General features: G+C 47.4%; 1 protein-coding gene across 2 annotated transcripts in view; it reads left to right on the top strand.

Moving 5' to 3' along the window:
• The window catches only part of CRTAC1 (cartilage acidic protein 1), a 188312-nt gene that overhangs the window by 113374 nt on the left and 49664 nt on the right, over nt 1-25274 (top strand). For both annotated transcript variants that reach the window (XM_038743651.1, XM_038743650.1), the window contains exons 4-5: nt 13534-13670; nt 22743-22899. In XM_038743651.1, coding sequence (XP_038599579.1) covers nt 13534-13670; nt 22743-22899 — 294 coding nt within the window. The remainder of the gene's footprint in view (nt 1-13533; nt 13671-22742; nt 22900-25274) is intronic.

Raw genomic sequence — 25274 nt, 5'->3', positions numbered from 1 at the left:
GCTCACAGTCTTCTTCCCCATTTTAAAGGTGAAGTAACTGAGGCACAGAGAAGTTAAGTGACTTGCCCAAAGTCACACAGCTGACAATTGGCGGAGCCGGGACTTGAACCCATGACCTCTGACTCCAAAGCCCAGGCTCTTTCCACTGAGCCACGCTGCTTCTCTATAATAATGATGGCATTTGTTAAGCGCTTACTACGTGCAAAACACTGTTCTAAGCTCTGGGGTGGATACAAGGTCATCAGGTTGCCCCACATGGGGCTCACAATCTTAATCCCGATTTTACAGATGAGGTAACTGAGGCTCATAGAAGTTAAGGGACTTGCCCAAGGTCACACAGCAGACATGTGGCATCGCCAGGATTAGAACCCATGACCTCTGACTCCCAAACCTGGGCTCTTTCCACTGAGCCACGCTGCTTTTCTTATATCCTTCTCTTATATCCTCCTCCCCTTCCTTCTTCCCGCACACTCCCTCTGGATCCCTCCTTTCCTACCAGTCTCCTGCTCTCTAGCAGATTCCAGATCCATAAGGAAGCTTATGGTATCCCCTGGCCAAAGGCCCATCTCACAAACGGGGAGACAAGCTGGGCTCATCCCAGGGCAGGGCAGAGCATCAGAGCATCTCACACACAAAATCTGTTCCTGGTGGGGAGGGTCAGAGGAAAAGTAATGAAGCTGGATTGCTAAGGGTTCTTTCTTCTTCTAGGACTTTATTACTTTATTCATTTATTTATTTTACTTGTACATATCTATTCTATTTATTTTATTTTGTTAATATGTTTGGTTTTGTTCTCTGTCTCCCCATTCTAGACTGTGAGCCCACTTTTGGGTAGGGACTGTCTCTATATGTTGCCAACTTGTACTTCCCAAGCACTTAGTACGGTGCTTAATAAATACGATTGATTGATTGACCATCTCTAGGATGAGGGAGGGAGTGGGATGAGGTGGGAAGGGCTGGACCATCTCTAGGATGAGGTAAGAGATGGGGTAGGATGGGGAGGGAGGTCTTATTGGTGAGCTAGAAAATGCTCTTGGCCCCCTCAACATCCACAATTGGAGAAAAATTCCCAGGCCTTGCACTTCAGCCAGGAGTATCCAGTGTGTCAGGCTCCATCTGAGGTCTGGACTTTCAGGCCTAGCCTCAGATCTGGTCTGTGGTGTGCTTTCAGGTCTGGTCTCAGGCCTTGACTCATCTGGTCTCTCAGTCCTGGTCTCAGGTTGCACCTCTCTCAGGTTTGGTCTCAAACCTTGCCTCAGCTCTGGTCATAGGCCCAGTCTCAGGTCTGGTCTCTCTCAGATCTAGTATCAGGCCTGGCCTCAGGAGTGGTCTCTCTCAGATCTGGCCTTGGCCCTGGTTTCAGGTATGGCCCTTCTCAGGTCCGAACTCAAGTCTAGTCTCAGGTCTGAGCTCGGGTCTAGTCTCAAGTCTGGTCTGCCTTAGGTCTGGCCTCAGGTTGGGCCTCTTTCAAATCTTCTTTCAGGCCTGGTCTCAGATCTGGTTTCAAGTTGGGCCTCTCTCAGGCCTGGTCTCAGGTTGCCCCCTGCACTCTCAGAGTCTGGTCAGACCTAAGCAGCCAGAGATGTCCTGAGAGGTAGCACTGGGCCAGTGTGGGATTGGGAGCAGCTTGGTATCTCTTAGACTTTTTTAAAAAGGGGTATTTGTCAAGTGCTTATTGTGTGCCAGGCACTTTACTAAGCCCTGGGGTAGATATTCAGATTGGACACAGTCCCTCTCCCACATAGGTCTCACAATTTTAATACCCATTTCACAGATGCGATAACTGAGACCCAGAGGAGTTAAGTGACTTGCCCAAGGTCAAACAACAGACATGTGGCAGAATTAGAATTAGAACCCAGATCCTTTTGACTCGCAGGCCATGCTCTATCCACTATGCAACACTGCTTCTCTATTATTCCAATTATTATTCTCTATTATTCGAACGTGTTCCAACTATTCCAATAACCCTGTTATTGACTTGGCTTCCCAGGGGCAATCTGATCTGGGGCCAACTGACCTCATCTCACTCCCTCCATAGTGCCTCAGAAATATCTTGTAGCTCCAAACCAATCCTACCTCCAGGGCTGTGGGTCCAGGGTACCCAGCCAGTCCGATAACATGCCAAGGTCCACCACCACCTTCCCACTATCCAAGTGACACTGCTATCTTCCAACTGTCCTCCTTCCACCGAGCCAGAAGTTACCATCACTTTCCTGCCAAGCACCCAAATCTCACTAGAATGATTATTACTGGGCCTCGTGCCCCGTAACTACAGACCACTCCTGTTTGTCCCAACTCGTTATCACTATAGGGGGAGAAATAGGGGTTGAGAGGAGAAGAGGGGCTCAGTGCTTAGCCCAGTGCTTGGCACATAGTAAGCACTTAACAAATACCATAATTATTGTAATCCAGGCCCCACTACTCCAAGGCTCAGACATACCATCGAATAAGCTGTTTAGTCTGCCTCATCACACGTTCTGAAGGGCCAGTCAGGGTAGAAGTTTGTCAAAGTTGGAGGTACATTTCCAGGGGCAGGGAATGCAGGTTGGCTGGGTGATCTCCAGGCCCAAGGGAGCCAGAAACAACAATCTGCAGCTCTAACCCAGCCCCATAAGTTACTGATCATCCCCACACTGATATTTGTGGATTTACTCCATTTAGCTGAGACACAAATTGGGTTACAAGACTTAATTGATGAGCTGAGGAGCCCTTTAATGTGGCCTAGGTCAGAGGATCACAGAGATGTCCAGGGTATCCCCTCAATTGGAAGGAAGCAACAGGCCTCAAACGGAGGATCCTTAGGGGAGAGAGGACACAGAGTAGAGTGTTACGTATTTGGGAAAGGAAAATGAAGTGGTTGGTGAGATGAGATGTATGGAAAGGGAAATAAAGAGGTGGAACTGAGGAAAGCACTTTGCTGGTCAGGATCTGGGTAGAGGAGGACTAAAAGAGGGTTGGGTGAGCCTTAGCAATAGAAGACCACCCCGCTCCCTCCCAGGAGAGGCAGGTTCCTTGGGCTGGTTGGAGGGGTTCACAGTTGGTGCCTCTGCAGTTATCCAAATTCTGACTGAGCATCCAGTCTGTAGTTCCCTTGTCAGGGCCTTCCAGGGACAGGGTAAAACCTCAGCCTATGATCTGGCTGAAGTAGCAGGGTCCTGGGGACCGGGGCTCCCAGGGGCCTGGAAAACTAGGCTCTAGCTCTGAGCCTCCTCATGACCTTCTGTGAGTTTGAGGGATGTCTGTGGTTTTGAGTTAATTTTTCAGTTGAATGATTTAATTGATTCATTGATAGGGAATGGAGATAATAATGGCATTTGCTAAGCGCTTACTGTGTGCAAAGCACTGTTCTAAGCGCTGGGAGAATACAAGGTGATCAGGTTGTCCCATGTGGGGCTTAATCCCCATTTTACAGATGAGGTAACTGAGGCACAGAGAAGTTAAGTGACTTGCCCAAAGTCACATAGCTGACAAGTGGCAGAGACACTTGGGCAGTGTCAGTGCTTTCTCTCTGTCCCGCTGGATCAGGTGCTCTGCTGCTCCATCCCCAGATCGGGCGGAGAGCCCAAGCCCCTCCCCAATCTTCCCCAAGACTGTTTGGGCCAAGGAATGTTCTAGCCTTGGGGGCGGTCCTTTGAGTAAAACTCTAACACATGCTCATTTCAGGTTTTAGACAGAGTGAAAAGACTCCAAATTGTGACTTTCTGGCTTATTTCTCTTTGGAACCCTGATCCCTCCCAGTTCTCATGTCCCCCATCTAAAAATCCCCGCCTCCCTTTCACCCCCGTGCTGAAAAGGAAAAGTTGGCTCTCAAGGTTGGGGGCACTTTGGGTTGGCCATCCTCACTTTCCACATCTTCTCCCAGACCCCACCCAGGCCCAGCATTGTTCCAAAAATTGGGGGCCAACATCAGTGGGAGGGAGTTAGAGCACTTAGCCGTTGGGATGGTGAGGGGAGCCTAAGGCTGCAGGTCCCACTGAGCCTAGGTGGTAGACCTGTGTACCAGCCTCGAGTGGGAAGGAAGACTCAGAGTAGAAAGTGGGATTCAGCAGGGTATGGTACACTCTGTTATCTCGTCTCCAGGGTACATAGATTTGGTGCCATGAGGTAGATTTGGTGATGCAAAATCCTCCAGGCTTATTAATAAGAATAATAATTAAAATAATTGTGATATTTGTTCATTCATTCAATCGTATTTATTGAGCACTTACTCTGTGCAGAGCACTGTACTAAGCGCTTATTTATTAAATGCTTACTATGTGCCAGGCACTGTAATAAGCTTGTATATTATACAAAATAATTGGGTTGGACACAGTCCCTGTCCCACAGTGGGCTCACAGCCTTAATCCCCATTTTACAGATGGGGAAACTGAGGCACAGAGAAGTTAAGTAACTTGCCCAAAGTCACACAGCAGACATGTGGTGGGGCCAGGATTAGATCCCAGTTCCTCTCACTCCCAGGCCTGTACTCTTTCCACTAGGCCACACTGCTTCTCTTAGGCCACAAGAGACTGGCATTCTCCCCAAACTTCAAACTGAATCCTCCCGTCTTCCTCGGGAGCACCAAATATCCAAGCCACAATCCAGGCACCTGAACCTCCAATTACATTTCACTGAGTAATCCAATCCCCTATCCCTAAATTAAGTTCAAAGGTAAACCTTCATCTGTTGGTTTTCTCTCTGCTGAAATGTATTTCCAAGGTTGGGTTGGGGTTCAGGCTGTCCCATATGTTGGTTCCTCAATCCTGAAACTATATTTACTGACCAGGCATGTTCACAAATGCTGCTGGGGGTCAGAGCCCCAGAATATAAGGGTTTTGGGTTGCCTAGATTAGATTCATGGTAAACCCCAACCCACCGAACTATATTCACAAATATGGCTTGGTAGTCAGGGGAGCGATGAATACAGTTCAGAGTTGGAGCTACAGAAAATCCAATTATGGGAATCAGAGAAATGTTGCTTCGTGGTCCTGGAAAGGTGTCCCTGGAGTCAAGGCTACAGTAAAATAGAGTTTGAGGGTCTTGGATATCAGCAGGGGCAGGGGTTGGGAGGGTGAGGAAAACACAATAATAAATAATAATAATGATGATATTTGTTAAGCGCTTACTATGTGCAAAGCACTGTTCTAAGCACTGGGAGGGATACAAGGTGATTAGGTTGTCTCACGTGGGGCTCACAGTCTTAATCCCCATTTTCCAGATGAGGTACCTGAGGCACAGAGAAGTTAAGTGGCTTACCCAAAGTCACACAGCAGACAAGTGGTGGAGGCAGGATTTGAGCCCATGACCTCAGACTCGCAAGCCCACACTCTTTCCACTGAGCCACGCTGCTTCTCTGAAATTGAAATTAACAGCTGGTGGATGGGGGGGGTGCCAGGAGTCCTTTACAGAACCCCTCCCACCCCCCAGTCTAGATCATCTCCTTTTTGGTTTTCACTCACCAGCACTGGCATCTCTGGTTAATTCTGATGGCTGAGGCAGCAACCGGGAGCATTCCAGTCAAGGTCAAAATTGCCTCAAAGCAGGGCTTTCAGATGACTTGTCCTGCCTCCTGCAAGCCCCCACCTCCCAACTCTTCCTCCTCATCTCTCAATCAATCAATCAATCATATTTATTGAGCGCTTACTGTGTGCAGAGCACTGTACTAAGCGCTTGGGAAGTGCAAGTTGGCAACATATAGAGACAGTCCCTACCCAACAGTGGGCTCACAGTCTAAAAGAAATAAAAAATATATATATAATGACATTTGTTAAGCGCTTACTATGTGCAGAGCACTGTTCTAAGCGCTGTGGGGGGATACAAGGTGATCAGGTTGTCCTATGTGGGGCTCACAGTCTTAATCCCCATTTTACAGATGAGGTAACTGAGGCTCAGAGAAGTTAAGTGACTTGCCCAAGGTCACACAGCAGACATGTGGTGAAGTCGGGATTCGAACCCATGACCTGTGACTCCAAAGTCCGGGCTCTTTCCACTGAGCCACGCTGCTTCTCAAGTGGAATGAACCAGCCTTAGATAATAATAATAATTAAGCACTTACTACATGCAAAGCACTGTTCTAAGCGCTGGGGAGATTACATAGTGACCAGGTTGTCCCACGGGGGCTCACACTCTTCATCCCCATTTTCCAGATGAGGTAACTGAGGTTCAGAGAAGTTAAGTAACTTGCCCAAAGTCACACAGCTGACAAGTGGCAGAGCTGGGATTTGAACCCATGACCTCTGACTCCAAAGCCCATGCTCTTTCCACTGAGCCACACTGCTTCTCAGATGCAACTCCTGCTTCCTCCCTTCCTGCTCCTTACCCTAACCTTCTGGGGTGCTGCAGCTGCTGTAGTAATAACTGCGGCTGTGGTTGCTCTGAGCCATCAGGACCAAGAAAGTCTGCTCTTTTGGCCCCACTATCCTTGTTTGGCATATAGTAAGCACTTAACAAATACCATACGTATTTATTTTTTATCTTTTTTTTATCTTTAAACTATCTTAGTGCTTGTTTTCACCTCTCCTTATGTATCTGTATCCAGTACCTTATCCCCTTTTCCAGGCATCATGTCTAATTCCCACATGTACATTCCTTCCCATTGTTTAGTACAGCGCTCTGTGTATAATAAGCATTTAATAAATACCATTACCACTGAGAAGCAGCATGGCTCAGTGGAGAGAGCACAGGCTTTGGAGTCAGAGGTCATGGGTTTAAATCCCGCTCTGCCAATTGTCAGCTGTGTGACTCTGGGTAAGTCACTTCACTTCTCTGTGCCTCAGTTACCTCATCTGTAAAATGGGGACTAAGACTGTGAGCCCCCTGTGGGACAATCTGATCACCTTGTAACCTCCCTAGCACTTAGAACAGTGCTTTGCATATAGTTAGTGCTTAGTAAATGCCATTTTATTATTATTATTACAACTACCTCAGCTCTGAGTAGCCTCCCAAGGGAATTGTCCAAGATGGGTCAGGGTCCGATTCCAGGTCCTCCTATCGACTGTCATCCTTCCTGCTGCTCCTATGAGTCTCTCTCCTTTCTCCAAAGGGAGGCAGCTGGGGTGGGGCTGAAGGAGCTGATTCTGCAATCAGAAAGGCTCAGCCCAGGGCCCGTGTCTGGCAGAAATCATGGGCTCCATGCCCTTTTGGTGGGCTAACGGGGCGGCCCTTATGCCTTTGATTTATTTCTGGTATTTATTGAGTGCTTACTGTGGGCAGAGCAGTATAGTAAGTATTTATATGCTCAATAAAAACTGTTGGTGTCGCTTATGATCCTTTATGAAATTTATAAAAAAAATTGGGGACTGGTAGACGTATGGTCTGACTAAATTAGCAGGGTCCTGGGGGCTTGGCTTCCTCCCTGAAATTGGGAGGAGTAGCAGAACAGGAGGAGGAGGAGAAAGACTTTTCCCCTCCCTTTGCATCCCTCTAGATAATAACTGTAATATTTTAAATGTCATGCACTGCACCATACACTGTAGCACTCAGTACAGTGCCTGGCATATAGTAAACACTTAAATACCATAATTATTATTGTTGTTATTACTATTAAGAACACTGGGGTAGATACAAGATTATCAGGTTGAGCACATTCCATGTCCCACGGGGGGTTCACAGTCGAAGTAGGATGGACAGCAAGTGTTGAATCCCCATTTTACAAATGAGAAGACTGAGGCACAGAGAACTTAAGTGACTTGTCCAAGGTCACACAGTTGACAAGTTGGCAGTTCTTCTGGAAGTAGAACCCAGGTCCTCTAACTACCAGGGCTGTGTTCCTTCCACTTGGCCACCCTCTCTCTGTTCAAAGCCAGTGATTGACCTTTTCTGAGTCCCAGGAATGCCTGTGCCCACCTCCCTCATGCTCTTTCCTTGCCTCTTTGCCCCTGAGCATGGGACGTTGGCACTTAGCTGCCAGCCAGTGCTGGAAGGGGAGGAGGGACCATTCACCTCCTGTGCCTGCCCTCAGCACTGTTACCTCCTCCTTCTCTCCCCCTCAGTATGCCTCCCTCCTAGTTCTCCCTTGCCAACTCAAGGAACCACCAGCAGACAGGCTCCACATGAAAGTCGGTAGGTCCTCTACCCCCACCCACCCCAGGACCGCAGTCTCTGGTCTGTGTGCCCGTGCCCTGCCTTCAGCGGGAACAGCCGGAGCTGACTGCAGCCCTGTGAGGACCGGGAAGAGATGTGACGTCCTGACACAGACTAGGGGCCAGCGTCCAGGGGTTTATTACCTGTCCCATCGACCCACGCAGCTCGCTGTTTATCTGTCTTCCTGACACACCTAATTACCCAGGTTGCAGCTGCCAGAGCATTTGCTCTTCCTAAATCACGGGCTCCCATTATTCCTGTCGCCTAGGCTGCTCTGCTGCTGCCTGCAGAAGGCCTGCCATTGATTTTGCTGTTCCCATTTATGATCTACAAGGCTCTGCACTGCTGTTGCACATTTTACCTTAATTAGTTTATTCTTTTGGGCATCCCTGGTCAGCTGTTAAGCCGGGGGTGGGTGGCTGGGGTGAGGGAGGGACTGTGGAAAAGCAGATCAGCCCCTATCAGGACACGGGGAGAGAGGCTTCGCTGCTGGACGACAACGGGGAGAGGGCCTGAGTGGGGGCAAAGGCTGAGGAATCACTGGAAGAGGAGAGACAGAGGGAAGCAGCATGGTCTAGTGGATAGCGCTTAGTACAGTGCTCTGCACACAGTAAGTGCTCAATAAATACGATTGATTGATTGATTGGATAGAGCACAGGCCTGGGAAGTTAGAAGGACCTGGATTTTAATCCCAGCTCTGCTGGGTGACCTTAGGCAAATCACTTAACTTCTCTGTGCCTCAGTTCCCTCGTCTGTAAAAAATGGGGATTAAAACTGTGAGCCCACTATGGGACAGGGACTGTGTCCAACCCAATTACCTTCTTTCTACCCCAGCGCTTAGTACAGTGCTTGGCACATAGTAAGTAATATTATAAGCACTTAACAAATACCACAACTATTATTATAATAATAATAGAAGCAGTGTGGCTCAGTGGAAAGAGCACAGGCTTGGGAATCAGAGGTCATGGGTTTGATTCCTGACTCCGCCAATTGTCAGCTGTGTGACTTCGGGCAAGTCACTTAACTTCTCTGTACCTCAGTGACCTCATCTGTAAAATGGAGATTAAGACTGTGAGCCCCACATGGGACAACCTGATCCCCTTGTAACTTCCCCAGCACTTAGGACAGTGCTTTGCACATAGTAAGTGCTTAACAAATGCCATCACTATTATTATTATAATAAGGAGGGGCTGCCACCGGCAGAATGGCCTTGGGTCTGTGGAAGGGAAAGTCCTAGAGCTGGCTTCTCCGAAGATGGAACCAACTGACAGGATGTTTGTGCAGGCTGCTGTGATTGCTTGGGGTTGGGGTCAGGGCAGCCCTGGCCTAAGGGGACGTCTGCTGCCCTGAAGAGCAGCTCCAGCAGTCTGTCCTGATCCCAGGAATCCTCAAGACCAAGGGCTTAGGAGACTAGATGGGTTTCGACGACCTTGTGGGTTCAGGTCTGCCATCCTACAGACTCAGGAGCGCAGTTCAATCTACATGCATATCCCCCGGACCTGCCCTGGACCTGTCCAACCCCTTGGAATATGGGGATGCAGAGCTGATTCGGTCTTTAGGACCAATTTGGATTTCCCAGGGCCAATGCTAATTGAAGCTGGAGCCCCACGAAGCCCTGGGCCAAACCAGGCCTGATTAAAACCCAAGGAACCGGATGGGCCTCAGGAATGCAGCAAGCCAGCGTTCCGCTCAGGGCTTTTCCAGGCTTGTGGCACCTCCCGCTTTCCCTCTACAGGCCCTCCGTATTAGCAGGGAGCTTGGAAGCCTCATGGATTCCCCTCCCCAGCTGCTCTGGGTGTTTCCCAAGACGCCACACTCTCAGACCCAAGGCCAGTGGCATCTCCCTGCTCTCGGACTCATGCTGGGGGAATTGAGTCCGGCTAGGGTGGGCACCGTGAGGTCTAGCTGTCCGGTTGGGGAAGCAGAGAAAGGAGGAGTGAAAGAACAGCCTACAAGCCCCTCTCTTTCCCGCTGCAACCCCAGACCTGGTAGTGGTTGGTAACTGCTGCTGCCTCTTAATAATAATAATGGCATTTATTAAGCGCTTACTATGTGAAAAGCACTGTTCTAAGCGCTGGAGAGGTTACAAGGTGATCAGGTTGTCCCACGGGGGGGCTCACAGTCTTCATCCCCATTTTACAGATGAGGTAACTGAGGCACAGAGAAGTTAAGTGACTTGCCCGAAGTCACACAGCTGACAGTTGGCGGAGCCGGGATTTGAACCCATGACCTCTGACTCCAAAGCCCATGCTCTTTCCCACTGAGCCACGCTGTTTCTTCTTCCCATCATCCTGAGACTGAACCATAGTTAACCCCGCTCCTCTCAGAACCTCTGCTCCCCGTGGCTTCAGGGGAGTCTGAACCCCAAGAGTTCCCTCCCTAGGGCATATTGAATCCCTGTACATATATTGAATCCCTGTATATATGTGTGTGTATATATATATATATATATATACTATATACAAACATATATACAGGGATTCATATATGTATATATATATATATATACACACACATATAGGATATATATATATATCCTATATATGTGTGTATATATATACACATATATGAATCCCTGTATATATGTTTGTACATATTTATTACTCTATTTATTTTACTTGTATATATCTATTCTATTTATTTTATTTTGTTAGTATGTTTGGTTTTGTTCTCTGTCTCCCCCTTTTAGACTGTGAGCCCACTGTTGGGTAGGGACTGTCTCTATATGTTGCCAACTTGTACTTCCCAAGCACTTAGTACAGTGCTCTGCACACAGTAAGTGCTCAATAAATACGATTGATTGATTGATTGAATCCCTCCAAAGCGGGTTCTCTTTGGGGGTGCCTTTTCTTAGGGGAGCAAAGTGGTGACTGGTATCCAGGAATTATTTTTGGCCACAGGATTAGAAGGCAGAATGGGAATTACTATCTGCCCCAGTTCTGAAACCTTGCAGTAATTAGGGAAAGGAGAGAAAGAGAGTGCATGGTCCTAAGCCCTAAGAGAAGCAGCATGGCTCAGTGGAAAGAGCCCAGGCTTTGGAGTTAGAGGTCATGGGTTCAAATCCTGGCTCTGCCACTTTTCAGCTTTGTGACTTTGGGCAAGTCACTTAACTTCTCTATGCCTCAGTTACCTCACCTGTAAAATGGGAATTAGGACTGTGAGCCCCATGTGGGACTACCTGATCACTTTGTAACCTCCCCAACGCTTAGAACAGTGCTTTGCACATAGTAAGCGCTCAATAAATGCCATAATTAATTAGTGGATAGAGCACCGGTCTGGGAGTCAGAAGGACCTGGGTTCTAATCCCAGCTCTGCTACTTGTCTGCTGTGTGGCCTTGGTCAAGTCACTTCACTTCTCTGTGCCTCAGTTACCTCATCTGTAAAATGGGGATTAACACTGTGAAACCCATGTGGAACATGGACTGTCTCCATCCTGATTATCTTGTATCCACCATGGTACTTAGTTCAGTGCCTGGCATATAACAAATACTGCTCACCCTGGGCTTCCAGGCTGTCCATCCCCTCGCCCCCTCCTACCTCACCTCCCTTCTCTCCTTCTCCAGCCCAGCCCGCATCCTCCGCTCCTCTGCCGCTAATCTCCTCACCGTGCCTCGTTCTTGCCTGTCCCACCGTCGACCCCCGGCTCACGTCATCCCCCGGGCCTGGAATGCCCCCCTCCGCACATCCACCAACCTAGCTCTCTTCCTCCCTTCAAGGCTCTACTGAGAGCTCACCTCCTCCAGGAGGCCTTCCCACACTGAGCCCCCTCCTTCCTCTCCCCTTCCTCCCCCTCTCCATCCCCCCCTGCATTACCTCCTTCCCCTCCCCACAGCACCTGTATATATGTATATATGCTTGTACGGATTTATTACTCATTGATTTATTTATTTTATTTGTACATATTTATTCTAATTATTTTATTTTGTTAATATGTTTTGTTTTGTTCTCTGTCTCCCCCTTCTAGACTGTGAGCCCACTGTTGGGTAGGGACCGTCTCTCTATGTTGCCAACTTGTACTTCCCAAGTTCTTAGTACAGTGCACTGCACACAGTAAGAGCTCAGTAAATACGATCAAATGAATGAAATTCCATAACAAATACCTGGCTTAATGAATATGATAAAAAATAGAAAAAAAATAAAAAGGAGGCCCTCTTGGCTATCACAGGGGCCACCACAGAACACCTTGTCAGCCTGGCCTGGGACCCCCAGGACCCAGGGAGAAGTCTGCCCGCTCTCAGGCTGCAGTGGGGCTTCTGTTCAATCAATCGTATTTATTGAGCACTTACTGTATGCAGAGCACTGTACTCAGCGCTTGGGAAGTACAAGTTGGCAACATATAGAGACTGTCCCTACCCAACAGTGGGCTCACAGTCAGTTCAGGGGTAAAGCCAGGAAGCCCAGAGCAGTCTGGTAGCCTCCCCTGATGTTGTTCAGAGGCCTCCTAGGGTCCCCTTATTCATTCATTCAATCGTATTTATTGAGCGCTTACTGTGTGCAGAGCACTGGACTAAGCGATTGGGAAGTACAAGTTGGCAACATATAGAGACGGTCCCTACCCAACAGCGGGCTCACAGTCTAGAAGATCAGGGTGTTGAATACCACAAGAGGAAATGGGGAAGGACCGACGACGCTTTAGAAAATATAAATGCTCAGCTCTGCTTCCTGAAGTAAAGAAAACCAAGCTAAGGCTTTAAGGCAAGGGGAGGAGGGTGGATCCACGGGAGGATTCAGCATGGCCAAGTGGAAAGAGCATAGGCCCCGGAGACGAGGACCTGGACTCTGATCACGGCTCTGCCATTTATCTGTGATGTGACCTTGGGCAAGTCACTTCACTGCTCTGGGCCTCAGTTTCCTCGTCTGTAAAAATGGAGATTCAATACCTGTTCTCCCGCTAGATTATGAGTCCCATTTTGAACAAGGACTGTATTTGACCTGATTATCATATATACACCCCAGCACTTAATACACTGCTTGGAACATACTTCCCAAGCGCTTAGTACAGTGCTCTGCACACAGTAAGTGCTCAATAAATATGATTGAATGAATGAATGAATGAATGATGAACATAGATAAGTGCGGAATAAATGCCACAATTTATTAATCAATTCCTTGCCCAATGGCCATTGTAGCTGGAAGTCACAATGGACATCATGTGGGCAGCAAGGGGAAGGGGGATCCCTGTAGTGGAAAGAGCCCGGGCTTGGGAGTCAGAGGTCGTGGGTTCTAATCCCGGCTCCGCCACTTGTCAGCTGTGTGACTTTGGGCAAGTCACTTCACTTCTCTGGGCCTCAGTGACCTCGTCTGTAAAATGGGGATTAAGACTGTGAGCCCCACGTGGGACAACCTCATTACCTTGTATCTACCCCAGTGCTTAGAACAGTGCTTGGCATATAGTAAGCACTTAACAAATACCAACATTATTATTATTATTATTACCCACTCCGTGCCTCCCCTCACCCATTTTCTTTCCAGGAGTCGCCACGTACACCGACAAACTGTTCAAGTTCCGCAATCACCGCTGGGAAGACATCCTGAGCGATGAGGTCAACGTCCGCCGGGGTGTGGCCAGTCGCTTCGCTGGACGCTCCGTGGCCTGCGTGGACAGGACGGTGAGTGAGGAGAAGAGAGTTCCCAAAGGAGAGGATCCCCAGAACCGTTACTTCAGGACCCGGAGTCGGGGTGGAAGGGACAACTACCGGCCAGGTGCACAAAGAGGGCACGTGGTAGTCGGTCAGTCAGTCGGTCGTATTTATTGAGTGGTTACTGTGTGTGAAGCCCTCTACTAAGATATTGGAAGAGGACGATATGCAGCATGGCCCAGCGGAAAGAGCGTGGGCTTGGGAGTCAGAGGTCACGGGTTCGAATCCCGGCTCCACCACTGGTCAGCTGTGTGACCTTGGGCACTTAACTTCTCTGTGCCTCAGTTCCCTCATCTGTAAAATGGGGATTAAGACTGTGAGCCCCACGTGGGACAACCTGATCACCTTGTATCCCCGCCAGCTCTTAGAACAGTGCTTCACACATCGTAAGCGCTTAACAAATACCGTTATTATTATTATTATCAATATAGCAGACGCATTCCCTGTCCACAATGAGCTTACAGTCTAGAGTGGGGGACAGATAATCATATCAATAAATTATAGGTATATATCAAAATTACATAAATTACGTTCATCATTTCCTGCACACCTGTCCATCCCCCTCCCACAGGGATCCAGCTCCCCCTTGGATGTGGAAGTGGAGCGTACCTTATGAGGGACCGTCCTCTATATGTTGCCAACTTGTACTTCCCAAGCGCTTAGTACAGTGCTCTGCACACAGTAAGCGCTCAATAAATACGATTGAATGAATGAATGAGGCATAAATATGGCAGAGGGTGGTGCCCCACTGTCTTTGGAAAAGGTGGGTGGCTGAGGGGTTGGGCATGACCATGCCCAGTGCTTTTTCTCCTCCAGAGGCTTGTTTAAAGAAGCAGCATCACCCAGTGGAATAGAGCATGGTCTTGGGAGTCAGAGGTCGTGGGTTCTAATCCTGGCTCCCCCAACTAACAATAATAATAATTGTAGTTTTTGTCAACTTGTCCGCTGATCGACCTTGGGCCGTCATGTAACTACTCTGTGCCTCAATTTACTCAACTGTAAAATGGGGTTTAGAACCTACCCCCTCCTAATTAGACTATGAATCCCATGTGGGACAAGGACCATGTCCGTCCTAATTATCTTGTATCTATCCCAGTGCTTAGAACAGTGAACAGCACGTAGTAAGCATTTATAATAACAATAATAATGATGGTATTTGCTAAGCGCTTACTATGTGCAAAGCACTGTTCTAAGCGCATTTAAAAAGTACCTAATTATTCATTATTTTTAGGAAGGGCTTTTTTCTGCTGAGAGACCTGTAGAATTAAGGGGATACTTTTTCCCTCTCAGACTCCTGCTCTTTATCTTGGCAAGTAATCATCGTGGGAGCAGGGGTCATGCTTGGTTAGAGAAGCAGCAGGGGAGATCATGGGTTCAAATCCCCAGCTCCGCCAATTGTCAGCTGTGTGACTTTGGGCAACTCACTTCACTTCTCTGTGCCTCAGTTACCTCATCTGTAAAATGGGGATGAAGACTGTGAGCCCCCCATGGGACAACCTGATAACCTTTTAACCTCCCCAGCGCTTAGAACAGTGCTTTGCACATAGTAGGCGCTTCATAAATGCCATTATATTACAGGGCCACCTCCAGCTGCCTGGGGACCTACTCCCTGGGAGACAGAGTGCGGGGAGCAGGGGAGGAAAGATGGGGCAGCTCACCTCAGACTTGAGATGATACAGAGGGGGATTTGGGATGCAGTGTGAAACTTCACAGCAGGGGCCTAGAGTCCCTGGCAGAAGGCAGGTGCTAGATATAAATATTTATTTTTTAACGAAGTGAGACTTGGATGGGGAGCCAAGCTAGACTGCAAAGCTACATTTAGATTTGACCTGAATCCTTTGCATCTGGACTCCTACCTTACCAGGCGTTGAGGAAGGGATGGCCATCGACAGGCCCAAAGAGACAGGAGAGTCCCAAAGGGACTTGAGCCTGGCAACCCTCCAGCAATGGGTACATGTCTCCCAGGACCACCAGGCCTGCTCTCTACTTGTCCCTTCCAGTTTTCTAGGCTCCTTCAGACCTGGAGATTTAATGGATTGGGAAACATCATTATTCAATCAATCAATCTGTGGTATTTATTGAGCACTTCCTGTGCAGAGCACTAAGGGCTTGCGAGAGTACAATACAACAGAGTTGGTTGATGTGTTCCTTGCTCACAAGGAGCTTAATTTATTCATTCCATCGTATTTATTGAGCACTTACTGTGTGAAGAGCACTGTACTAAGCAATTGAGCACTGTACTAAGCACTTGATGTCTGGAAGGGGAGACACACATTATAATAAGTTACAGATGGATATGGACATAAATCCTGTGGGGCTGAAGGTGGGGGTGAATATCAAGTGGTTAAAGGGGACAGACAGATCCAAGTGCCTAGGTGACACAGAAGGGAGGCCTTTTAGGGGAAATGAGGGCTTAGACTAGGAAGGCCTCTTGGAGGAGATGTGATTTTAGTAAGGTTTTGATGGTGGGGAGAGTAGTGGTCTGTCAGATATGACAGCAGCGAAGAGAAACAGCGTGGCTCAGTGGAAAGAACCCGGGCTTGGGAGTCAGAGGTCATGGGTTCTAATCCCAAATCCGCCACTTGTCAGCTGTGTGACTTTGGGCAAGTCACTTAACTTCTCTGTGCCTCAGTTACCTCATCTGCAAAATGGGGATTAAGATGTGAGCCCCATGTGGGACAACCTGATTACCTTGTGTCCCCTCCCAGCGCTTAGAACAGTGCTTGGCACGTCATAAGCGCTTAACAAATGCCATCATTATGAAGTGGGTGGGGGGTGAGGTGGGGGAGATGGGAAAGGGGTCGCTGATGAGATGGACGAGATTGAGGTACATTGAATAAGTTGGCACTGAAGGAGGGAAATGTCCAGGCTGGGTTGAAGTAAACCAGCTAGGTATGGTAGGAGGGGGAGACCTGATTAATAATAATGATGATGGCATTTGTTAAACGCTTGCGATGTGCCAAGCACTTTTTGAGGCACTGGGTTGATGTGGGACAGGAAATCTGTCTAACCTGATTATCTTGTATCTACATCAGTGTTTGGTATAGTGCCTGGCATGTAGTATTTGTTCTGACCATTTTGACACCTGTCTACATGTTTTGTTTTGTTGTCTGTCTCCAGCTTCTAGACTGTGAGCCCGTTGTTGGGTAGGGACCATCTCTATATGTTGCCAATTTGTACTTCCCAAGCACTTAGTACAGTGCTCTGCACACAGTAAGCGCTCAACAAATTTGATTGAATGAATGAATGAACTTAACAAATACCACTATTGTTACTATTATTCTTGTTGTATTTTTATTATTATTATTACATGTTAGAGGGTGTATTCCTCACTCTGGGAGATCTAGCATTCATCCAGTGAGACATATTCCAACAAGCTTATTACATGTTTTCCCCACTTGGCTGAAGTCTGTTCACCTTGCTTTCTCTCTTCCTAGAATCAGAAGCTTTTCACTACATCCTTAGTTCTCCCCCTAGATTGGAATCTCGCCGAAGACAAGGATCATGTCTACCAACTCTTTTGAATTGTACTCTTTCAAGCACTTAGTAACAGCTCTGTACGCATAGTAAGTGCTTGGTCAATCAAGCCTATTTATTGAACACTTACTGTGTGCAGAGCACTATGCTAAGTTTTGGGGAGAGTGCAATATAATCGAGTTGGTAGGAACATTCCCTCAATTCATTCATTCATTCAATCGTATTTATTAAGTGCTTAGTGTGTGCAGAGCACTGTACTAAGCGCTTGGGAAGTACAAGTTGGCAACATATAGAGATGGTCCCTACCCAACAGCGGGCTCACAGTCTAGAAGGGGGAGACAGACAACAAAACGAAACATATAAACCTAAAAAAATAAATAGAATAAATATGTACAAATAAAATAGAGTAATAAATACATAAAAACATATATACACATATACAGGTGCTGTGGAGAGGGGAAGGAGGTAAGACTGGGGGGATGGGGAGGGGGAGGAGGGAGAGAAGAAAGAGGGGGTTCAGTCTGGGAAATCCTCCTGGAGGAGGGGAGCTCTCAGTAGGGCTTTGAAGGGAGGAAGAGAGCTAGCTTGGCGAGTGTGCAGAGGGAGGGCATTCCAGGCAAACTGTGTGCCAGGCACTGTAATAAGCTCTGGGGTGGATACAAGCAAATCGGATTGGATATAGTCCATATCCCATGTGGGGCTCACAGTTTCAACCCCCACTTTAAAGATGAGGGAACTGAGGCCCAAAGAAGTGAAGTGACTTGCCCAACGTCACACAGCAGACAAGTGGCAGAGCCGGGATTAGAACCCATGAGCTTCGGACTCCAAGGCCCAAGCTCTATCCACTACGCCATGAGTTCTAATCCTGGCTCTGCCACTTGTCTGCTGTGTGGCCTTGGGCAAGTCACTTCTCTAGACTGTGAGCCCACTGTTGGATAGGGACCATCTCTATATGTTGCCAACTTGTACTTCCCAAGTGCTTAGTACAGTGTTCTGCACACAGTAAGCGCTCAATAAATATGATTGAATGAATGTGCCTCAGTTACCTCATCTATAAAATGGCAGTTGAGACTGTGAGCCTCACGTGGGACAGGGGCTGTGTCCAACCCAATTTGCTTGTATCCACCCCAGCCCTTGGTGTAGTGCATGGAACATAGTAAAGGCTTAGCAGATATCACAATTATTGTTATTAGTATCCACACAGACTTGAGAAGATCTCCCTGGGGGCAGTTTTTGGAATGTAGCGGGATGAGGGACTGACGGAGGGACAGGGCAAGACCCCAGCTAGGCCCAGTCGGGAGGAGATGGGAATGGGGCCCCGAATGCCAGGGGCTGGGAGAGTGGGAGTTGACCTGGAAAAGGAAATCTCTGCATTAGTGTCCCCTAATTCCCCACCTTTCCTACGATCCAAGCCCAAACTCTTGTGTTTCAACTCTTGCTAGCCTAGTGGATTGAGCACGGGCCCAGGAGTCAGAAGGACCTGGGTTCTAGTCCTTTCATTCATTCATTCAATCATATTTATTGAGCACTTACTGTGTGCAGAGCACTGTACTAAGCGCTTGGGAAGTACAAGTTGGCAACATATAGAGACGGTCCCTACCCAACAGCGGGCTCACAGTCTAGAAGGGGGAGACAGACAACAGAACAAAACATATTAACAAAATAAAATATGTACAAGTAAAATCGAGTAATAAATATGTACAAACATATATACATATATACAGGTGCTGTGGGGAGGGGAAGGAGGTAAGGCGGCGGGGTGGGGAGGGGGAGGAGGGGGAGAGGAAGGAGGGGGCTCAGTGTGGGAAGGCCTCCTGGAGGAGGTGAGCTCTCAGTAGGGCTTTGAAGGGAGGAAGAGAGCTAGCTTGGCAGATGTGCGGAGGGAGGGCATTCCAGGCCCGGGGGAGGACGTGGACCGGGGATCGATGGTGGGACAGGCAAGAACGAGGCCCGGTGAGGAGGTTAGCGGCAAAGGAGTGGAGGGTGCGAGCTGGGCTGGAGAAGGAGAGAAGGGAGGTGAGGTAGGAGGAGGGGTTGACCTTAGGCAAGTAACTTCCCTTCTCTGAGCCTTGGTTTCCTCATCTGTAAAATGAGGATTAAAACCGGGATTCTTTTGTGGGACAAGGACTCTGTTCAACATGATTATCTTTTATCTACCCCAGTGCTTAGAACAGTGACTGGCACATAGTAAGTGCTTAACAAATACCATAAAAACCCTCAGCTAAAACCTACCCAAATCATCTCTCTGGCCTGCTGGATTCCTCTGGCAAATCAGGAGAAATAAGCATCTAGGTTCTTCCCAGAGGAAATGAGGCTTGAAACAAGGGTAGAAGAAAGATGACTTGTTGGATGTCAAATGGAAGGCTATTTCAGGCTAAGAACGCCACTGAGAAAGAAGACAAAGGCAGGACTAGGAGATGCTGCCCAAGGAGATATGTGCTCGTTGGTCGGAAGAAAATGAGCCAGGAGCTAAGGAAAGATGAGAGGATAGAGGAGGGGGAAGAGCAAGACTCAAGGACAATTTGCTTAAATCCGGTTGAGAAACAATGGGGAACTGAAGCAGCATGGCCTAGTGGGCCTGGGAGCCAGAAGTGCCTCGATTCTAATCCTGGCTCCACCACTTCTCTGCTTTTTGACCTTGGGCAAGTCATTTTTCTTTGTGCCTCAGTCATCTCATCTGTAAAATGGAGATTAAGACCGTGAACTCCATATTGGACAAAGACTGTGTACAACTTGATTAGCAGCATGGCTCAGTGGAAAGAGCCCGGGCTTTGGAGTCAGAGGTCGTGGGTTCAAATCCCGACTCTGACAATTGTCAGCTGTGTGACTTTGGTCAAGTCATTTCACTTCTCTGTGCCTCAGTTACCTCATCTGGAAAATGGGGATTAAGAATGTGAGCCCCCTGTGGGACAACCTGATCACCTTGTAACCTCTCAAGGACTTAGAACAGTGCTTTGTGCATAGTTTATGCTTAATAAATGCTATTATTATTATTATTAGCTTGTATTTTCCCCAGCACTTTTTACAGTGCCTGGAACACAGTAAACGCTTTGCAAATTCTGTTAAAAAACTGGATTGGATAATGCCATGGTAGCAGACAGAGGGCACTTTTATTTTGCCTGCACCTTTATAGGCTGAGGAAAAAGGATAGGGGCTGGAGGAGGGAAGGCTAATAAAGAGTGTCATACTCTCCCAAGTACTTAATACAGTGCTTGGCACACAGTAAGCACTCTATAAATATCATTAATTGAAACAGAAAAGTGAAGTAGCCAAGATGGGAGGTGACCAGAGCATTCACAATAACAATAATAACAATAATAATAATAATAATAATAATAACAATGGCATTTATTAAGCGCTTACTATGTGCAAAGCACTGTTCTAAGTGCTGGGGAGGTTACAAGGTGATCAGGTTGTCCCACAGGGGGCTCACAGTCTTAATCCCCATTTTACAGATGAGGTAACTGAGGCACAGAGGAGTTAAGTAACTTGCCCAAAGTCACACAGCTGACAATTGGCAGAGCTGGGATTGGAACCCAGGACCTCTAACTCCAAAGCCTGTGCTCTTTCCATTGAGCCATGCTGCTTCTCTATCAAACAATCAATCAAGGGTATTTATTGAGCGCTTACTATGTTTAGAGCACTGTACTTGGGTACAGCTTGGGAGAGTCAGCACAAGCAGCATGGCTCAATGTAAAGAGCATGGGCTTTGGAGTCAGAGGTCACGGGTTCAAATCCCAGCTCCGCCAATTGTCAGCAGTGTGACTTTGGGCAACTCACTTAACTTCTCTGCAACTCAGTTGCTTCATCTGTAAAATGGGGGTTAAGACTGCGAGTCCCCCATGGGACAACCTGATCACCTTGTAACCTCTCCAGTGCTTAGAACAGTGCTTTGCACATAGTAAGTGCTTAATAAATGCCATTATTATTATTACAAGAGTTAGCAGAAATGTTCCCAGCCCACAACGAACTTACAGTCTCCAAGAGAGTGGTGCAGTAGGGACGGGGGAAGGGGGTGGGCTCTGAAGATGCTGTGGAAGGGAGAGGGGTGAGGGAAGAGTCGAGTTGCGTGAGGGGTGGCCATTTATGATGATGATGATGATGATGATGGCATTTGTTAAGCACTTACTATGTGCCAAGCTGTGTTCTAAGCACTTGGGTAGATACAAGGTGATCAGGTTGTCCCACACGGGGCTCACAGTCTTAATCCCCATTTTCCAAATGAGGTAACTGAAGCACAGAGAAGTGAAGTGACTTGCCCAAACTCACACAGCTGGCAAGTGGCAGAGCCAGGATCAGAACCCATGACCTCTGCCTGTGCTCTTTCCACTAGCCCACGCTGCTTCTGTTGAGTGGGTGGATGTCTTCCAGGAGTGACAGACATTAAGGAAGAGAGAAGACTATGGGGGAATTGCATGGAAGGGAAGGAGGATGATCAGGAATTTTGTCTGTGATGATGATGATGGTGATATTAGTAAGAATAATAATCATAAATCGTTAAGCACTTACTATGTGACAAGCACTATTCTAAGCATAGGGGAAGATACAAAATAATCAGATCCATCACAGCCCCACACAAGGCTTACAAGGAAGAAGAACAGGGATTGAATCTCCCTTTTACAGATGAGGTAACTGAGGTACAGGGAAGGGAAGTGACTTGTCCAAGGCCAAACAGTAATCACATGCTAGAGCCCAGTGTAGAATATCAGTCCGCTGACTCATTCATTCATTCAATCGTATTTATTGAGCGCTTACTGTGGGCAAAGCACTGTACTAAGCACTTGAGAGAGTACAGTATAAGAGCAAAAAGACACAGCCCTGCCCACAACGAGCTCACAGTCTAGAGGCCCCTGCTCTTTCCACTAGGCATGCTGCTCCTCCACTAATGATGATGGTGATGATGATGTTGTCGAGAATGATGGATAAACCTCTGTCCTGAGACTTCAAGTCCAAGAAGCCGCATGAAAGGATTGATGCTATGGCTGGTAGCTTTTGCAGGGCTGCTCAACTCCCTCATCTCCGACAGTCCTGAGCCCCCTGGGACACGGGGCACAGCGAACTGAAATTGCGTGATGGGTGACAATCTCACTGAGGTGGGGAGAGATGGAGGGCTTGGTTGAGGGACCACAGTTTACACAGTAAGTGCTCAATAAATACGACTGATTGATTGATTGGTTGAACGAGAGGTATTGGGGGTTTGCGAACCATTGACTAGAGATGGCAGCATAAGTGGTAAAGGAGGAAGCGGAGATCTCTGGAGAAAACCCGCTCTTGGTGGGAGAAATTGATGAGGAAAAGAGAGGAAGGCTTGGAGACACAGGACCCCCCCCCGCCAGAACCTTCTATCAGAAACATCAGGCCGGAGAGCTGTGCTTGATGCTTGAGAAACAAAAGAAGTCAACAGCTGCCCTCAAGAAGCTTACAGTTGTAAACATGAGGGAAGGGAACATGTGTCTTGCTCCTATCATACTTTCTAACACTCGAAGGGCCAATGAAAGCATACGTTCATTTCTGCTCACTCCTCCCTTCCCTTCCTTCCCCTCCTGACTTTGCCTCTTACTTCAGGGCTCCGGTCGTTACTCCATCTACATCGCCAACTACGCCAATGGCAACGTGGGCCCTGATGCCCTCATCGAGATGGATCCAGAGGCCAGTGACCTCACCCGGGGCATCCTGGCACTCAACGATGTAGCAGCTGAAGCCGGGGTCAATAAATACACGGGTAAGTGTAAGGAAGGGGTGGGGCTGGGAGAGCAGGGGTTCAAACCATAGAACCTTACAAGTCTAAGCTAGTGAAGTCTTGGGGAAACCAGGGCCATGTGGACAGGGCGGACCTCTGCTCTGGAAATCGACTCGAGAACTCCACAGCCCATTATCCTCCTGAATCACCCTCCAGCCCCAATTGATCAATCAATCCGTGCCATTTATCCAGCACTTAATGACGATGGTTGATTAAGAATGAAATCATCCCCTGTTAAGTGAGGGTTTCAGAAAATCCAGTGAAAGGTTTGGATTCATCACAGGGACTGATCCACTAGATCGGTCAATCAATAGTATTTACTGAGTGCTTATTCTGTGCAGAGCACTGACCTAAGTGCTAGGGAGAGTATAAAGAGATAAATAGCATAATAATAATAATAATGGCATTTGTTAAGCTCTTACTATGTGCAAAGGACTGTACTAAGCGCTGGGGGGGATAGAAGGTGATCAGGTTGTCCCATGTGGGATTCACAGTCTTAATCCCCAGCTTAAAGATGAGGTAACTGAGGCTCAGAGAAGTGAAGTGACTTGCCCAAGGTCACACAGAAGACATGTGGTGGAGCGGGATTTGAACCCAAGACCTCTGACTCCCAAGCCCATTCTCTTTCCACTGAGCCACGCTGCTTCTCATGATTCCCTACCTTCAAGCAGTTTGTAATCTAGCTGGGGAGACAGATATTAAACTAAATTAAACGGGGGGGGAGAAATGGAGCATAAAGATACATCAATTATATTTACTGAGCACTTGCTGTGTGCAAAGTACTGGACTAAGAACTTGGGAGAGGACAATAAATTAATAAATTTATTTATTAATAAATAATTTATTGACAAGCGCTCAATAAATACAATTGATGATGATGACAATATAACAATTTCATACATAATATGTACACTATAATAATAATGATGATGGTATTTGTAAAGTGCTTACTATGTACCAAGCACTGTTCTAAATGCTGGGGGAGATACAAGGTAATTAGGTTGTCCCACATGGTGCTCACAGCCTTAATCCCCATTTTCCAGATGAGGTAACTGAGGCACAGAGAAGTTAAGTGTCTTGCCCAAAGTCACACAGCTGATAAGTGGCAGAGCTGGGATTAGAACCCACAACATCTGATTCCCCAGCCTTTGCTCTTTCCACTAAGCCACATTAATGAGAGACCTACTAAGCATTTGGAAGAGTACAATCTTAATAGAATTGGTAGGCACAATCCCTCCCAACAAGAACCTCAGCCTGCAGGGGAAGGCGGACATTAAAAATTAATTAGATAGAGGAAAAAATAGTGACATATAAGGATAAGTAGAGAAGCAGCATGGCATAGAGGATAGAGCATGGACCTGGGATTCAGAAGGTCATGGGTTCTAATTCCCTCTGCCACTTGTCTGCAAGTTACTTCACTTCTCTGTGCCTCAGTTACCTCATCTGTAAACTGGGGATTAAGACTGTGACCCCCACATGAAACAGGGATTGTATCCAACTCTATTTGCTTATATCCATCCCAGAACTCAGTACAGAGCCTGGCACAAAGTAAGCATTTAACAAATACCATTATTATTATTGTAAATACAGAAGTATTGTGGGGCTGAGGGTGGGATGACTATCAAGTGTTTAACCCTAGCCTGCCAGTGCCACAACTCCCGGGGGAGCCCCACTTATAGAACAGTGCTTAGCACATAGTAAGTGCTTAACAAATACCATCATTATTACTATTATTTTGGGGGTTCCCTGTAGATAAGATGTGTTCAGCCTGGGTGGAGGGCAGAGTAGGGACTTCAACAGGTTCTTTCTAATCAGTGGTATTTATTGAGTGCTTACTGTGCCCAGAGCGCTATACTAAGCTCTCAGAAGAGTACAATATAACGGAGTTGATAGACATGTTCCCTGCCCACAATGAGCTTATAGTCTAAACTGGGAGACCAACATTAAAATAAATGTATGTAAATGTTGTGGGGCTGAGGGTGGGGTGGATAAAGGATACAAGTTCAAGTTCCTATTCTCTGAAGTCTTTTACTCAAATCCTTTCCGTGACCTAGACCGGTCCTGGAAGAGAAAGTCAGCAAATCACCAAAGCTGAAATCTGAAGTATTCTTTATTGCCAAACAGACATTTCTGCCATGTCTCTAGGCTCACTTGGGCTTGAACTCTCTCAAACGCTTAGTATAGTGCTCTGCACACACTTATCACTCAAAAAAACCATTGATTGATGGATTACTGTGTGGTTACTGAGAAGCAGCATAGCCTAGTGGAAAGAGCACAGGCCTTGGGAATCAGAAGACCAGGGTTCAAATTCCAGCTCTTCAAGTTGCCTGTTGTGTGACCTTGGGCAAGTCACTTAA

Source organism: Tachyglossus aculeatus, chromosome 3 (genome assembly GCF_015852505.1).
Source record: "Tachyglossus aculeatus isolate mTacAcu1 chromosome 3, mTacAcu1.pri, whole genome shotgun sequence".
Taxonomy (NCBI): domain Eukaryota; kingdom Metazoa; phylum Chordata; class Mammalia; order Monotremata; family Tachyglossidae; genus Tachyglossus; species Tachyglossus aculeatus.
Note: the sequence above shows the minus strand (reverse complement) of the source record. Positions and strands in the feature narration are given on the sequence as shown.